A 2,386-nucleotide genomic window follows, 5' to 3' on the forward strand; every position below is an offset into this window, starting at 1 on the left:
CTTGGGGACACGTCTGGGGACACGTGGCCTTGGGGACACGTCTGGGGACACGTGTGACATTGGTGACACAGGTGACGTTGGGGACAAGGACGAGGCCGGGTGCCACGAGCCAACGACTTTATTGGGGACACTCAAGTGCCACTAATTGTCCCTAATTGTCACACCCCCCCGTCACCAGATCCCTGCTCGTAGACGCTGTCGGATCCCGTTCCGGAGCTGAGGGATCCGGTTCCGGCTCCGTGAGCGGATCCCGCGGGAAGGTGACCCCCGATCCGTGCCGGATCCCGGGGACCGGGGACGAAGGGGATCCCGGGATTCTTGGAGCCGGGGCGCTGGGTGGCGCCGGTGGGGCGGGATCCCGCCTGAGATCCCGAGCTGCTTCCTTGGGATCCACCCCGGGATCCCCCACAGGATCCCGATCCACCCCGGGAGCCCGATCCGCTCGAAGATCCCAGTTTTCCGGATCCGCTTTGGGATGGGGGTCTCACCGAGGCTGATCCCGTTCCGGAGGATCCCGATCCAGGTTTTCCCGTTCCGGATCCACTCCCTTGGGATCCCGGTTTTCCGGATCCACTTCCCCCTTGGGATCCTGGTTTTCCCGATCCGGATCCGCTTTGGGATCCTGGTTTTCCCGATCCGGATCCGCTTTGGGATGTGGGTTTCACGGATGCCGATCCGGTCCCGGATGATCCCGATCCACTCCCTTGGGATCCAGGTTTTCCAGTAGATCCCGGTTTTCCCGATCCGGATCCGCTTTGGGATGTGGGTCTCACAGACGCTGATCCAGTCCCGGATGATCCCGATCCGGATCCGTGTCCTCCTTGGGATCCCGGTTTTCCCGATCCACTTCCCCCAGGAGATCCCGGTTTTCCGGGGGATCCCGGTTTTCCTGATCCGGATCCGCTCCCCCCAGGAGATCCCGGTTTTCCAGCGCCGGATTCCCGTTGGGTTTCTCTTTCCTCCTGAGCGCTGGGTCTCCCGGTTCCGGATGCGCCTCCGTGGGATCCGAATCCGTAGGATCCATGGGGACCGCCGGATCCCGGGGAGATGAAGGATCCCGATCCGTCGCCGTGGGTGACGGGCCGGCTCCCGTAGGATCCGAAGTGACCTCCGGGAGATCCCGGCGACACGAACGATCCCGAATGATTTTCCCCCATTTGGGATGATCCCGATCCGCCGGGTGATCCCGATGATCCCGACGATCCTGGTCCACTCCGGGAAGATTCCGAAGGTCCGAAATATTTCGGAGGGCCGCCGGATCCCGGGGAGATGAAGGATCCTGAGCCGTCTCCGTAGGATCCCGGGCGGCTCCCGTAGGATCCTTCCTTCCCTCCGGCCGATCCCGGCGACACGAAGGATCCCGAATGGTTTTCCCCCATTTGGGATGAGCCGGATCCGCCGGGAGATCCCGAGCTGCTCCCGTAGGATCCCGAATTCCCGACGGATCCCGATCTGCCTCCGTAGGGTCCAGGTCCACGGCTGGGAGATCCCGAATTTCTGAAGGATCCCGATCCAGGTCCATAGGGTCCAAATATCCCTCCGTAGGGTCCGGATCCGGGTCCGTGGGATCCCAGATTTCCGAAGGATCCCGATCCGGGTCCATAGGATCCGGATCCACCAACATAAGGTCCGGATCCACCACCGTAAGGTCCGGGTCCAGGTCCGTAGGATCCGGGTCCACGTCCAAAGGATCCCGAACTTCCGAAGGATCCCGGTCCAGCTCCGTAGGATCCTAAATTCCCAGAGGATCCTGATCCAGGTCCGTAGGATCCGGATCCAGGTCCGTAGGGTCCGGATCCGCCGCCGTAAGGTCCGGATCCAGGTCCGTAGGATCCTGATCCGGTTCCGTAAGATCCCAAATTCCCGGAGGATCCTGATCCGCGTCCGTAGAATCCCGAATTCCCGGAGGATCCGGTTCCGTAAGATCCCAGATTCCCGGAGGATCCCGATCCGGTTCCGGAGGATCCTGGGGCTCTGGCCCCGCCCTCGTAAGCCCCGCCCCCGGCCCCGCCCAGCTGGGGGCTGAGGAATCCCAGCGGATCCTTGCAGGGATCTACCCCGGCCACCAGGGGCTGCAGGCGGATCTCACAGCGCCCCCTGGAGCCTGGGAGGTCAGAGGATCCCAGTTTGTCCCAGTACAAACCGGTAACCTCCCAGTAAGCTCCTGTCTCCGTCCCGTCCATCCCAGTCCATCCCAGTTCTTCCCAGTCCCTCCCAATCCATCCCAGTCCCCCCTAGTTGCTCCCAGTTCCCATCCCAGTCCATCCCAGTAACCTCCCAGTCAATCATCCCAGTAACATCCCAGTAACCTCCCAGTAATCTCCCGTCTCAGTCCCATCCGTCCCAGTTCCTCCCAGTTCCCATCCCAGTTCATTCCATCTCCATC

The 2,386-nt window shown here is 62.4% G+C and overlaps 1 protein-coding gene across 1 annotated transcript; it reads right to left on the reverse strand.

The window, feature by feature from the left end:
• Window positions 1-158: 158 nt before the first annotated feature.
• LOC104470059 (spidroin-1-like) lies at window positions 159-2,183 on the reverse strand. The gene is made up of 2 exons (XM_010084842.1): window positions 1,357-2,183; window positions 159-918 (listed from the first exon to the last, which is right to left on the reverse strand). The coding sequence occupies exons 1-2, from the start codon at window positions 2,181-2,183 to the stop codon at window positions 159-161; spliced, it is 1,587 nt and encodes a 528-aa protein (XP_010083144.1).
• Window positions 2,184-2,386: the final 203 nt, after the last annotated feature.

Source organism: Pterocles gutturalis, unplaced genomic scaffold (genome assembly GCF_000699245.1).
Source record: "Pterocles gutturalis isolate BGI_N339 unplaced genomic scaffold, ASM69924v1 scaffold16330, whole genome shotgun sequence".
In the NCBI taxonomy this organism is placed as follows: Eukaryota; Metazoa; Chordata; class Aves; order Pterocliformes; family Pteroclidae; genus Pterocles; species Pterocles gutturalis.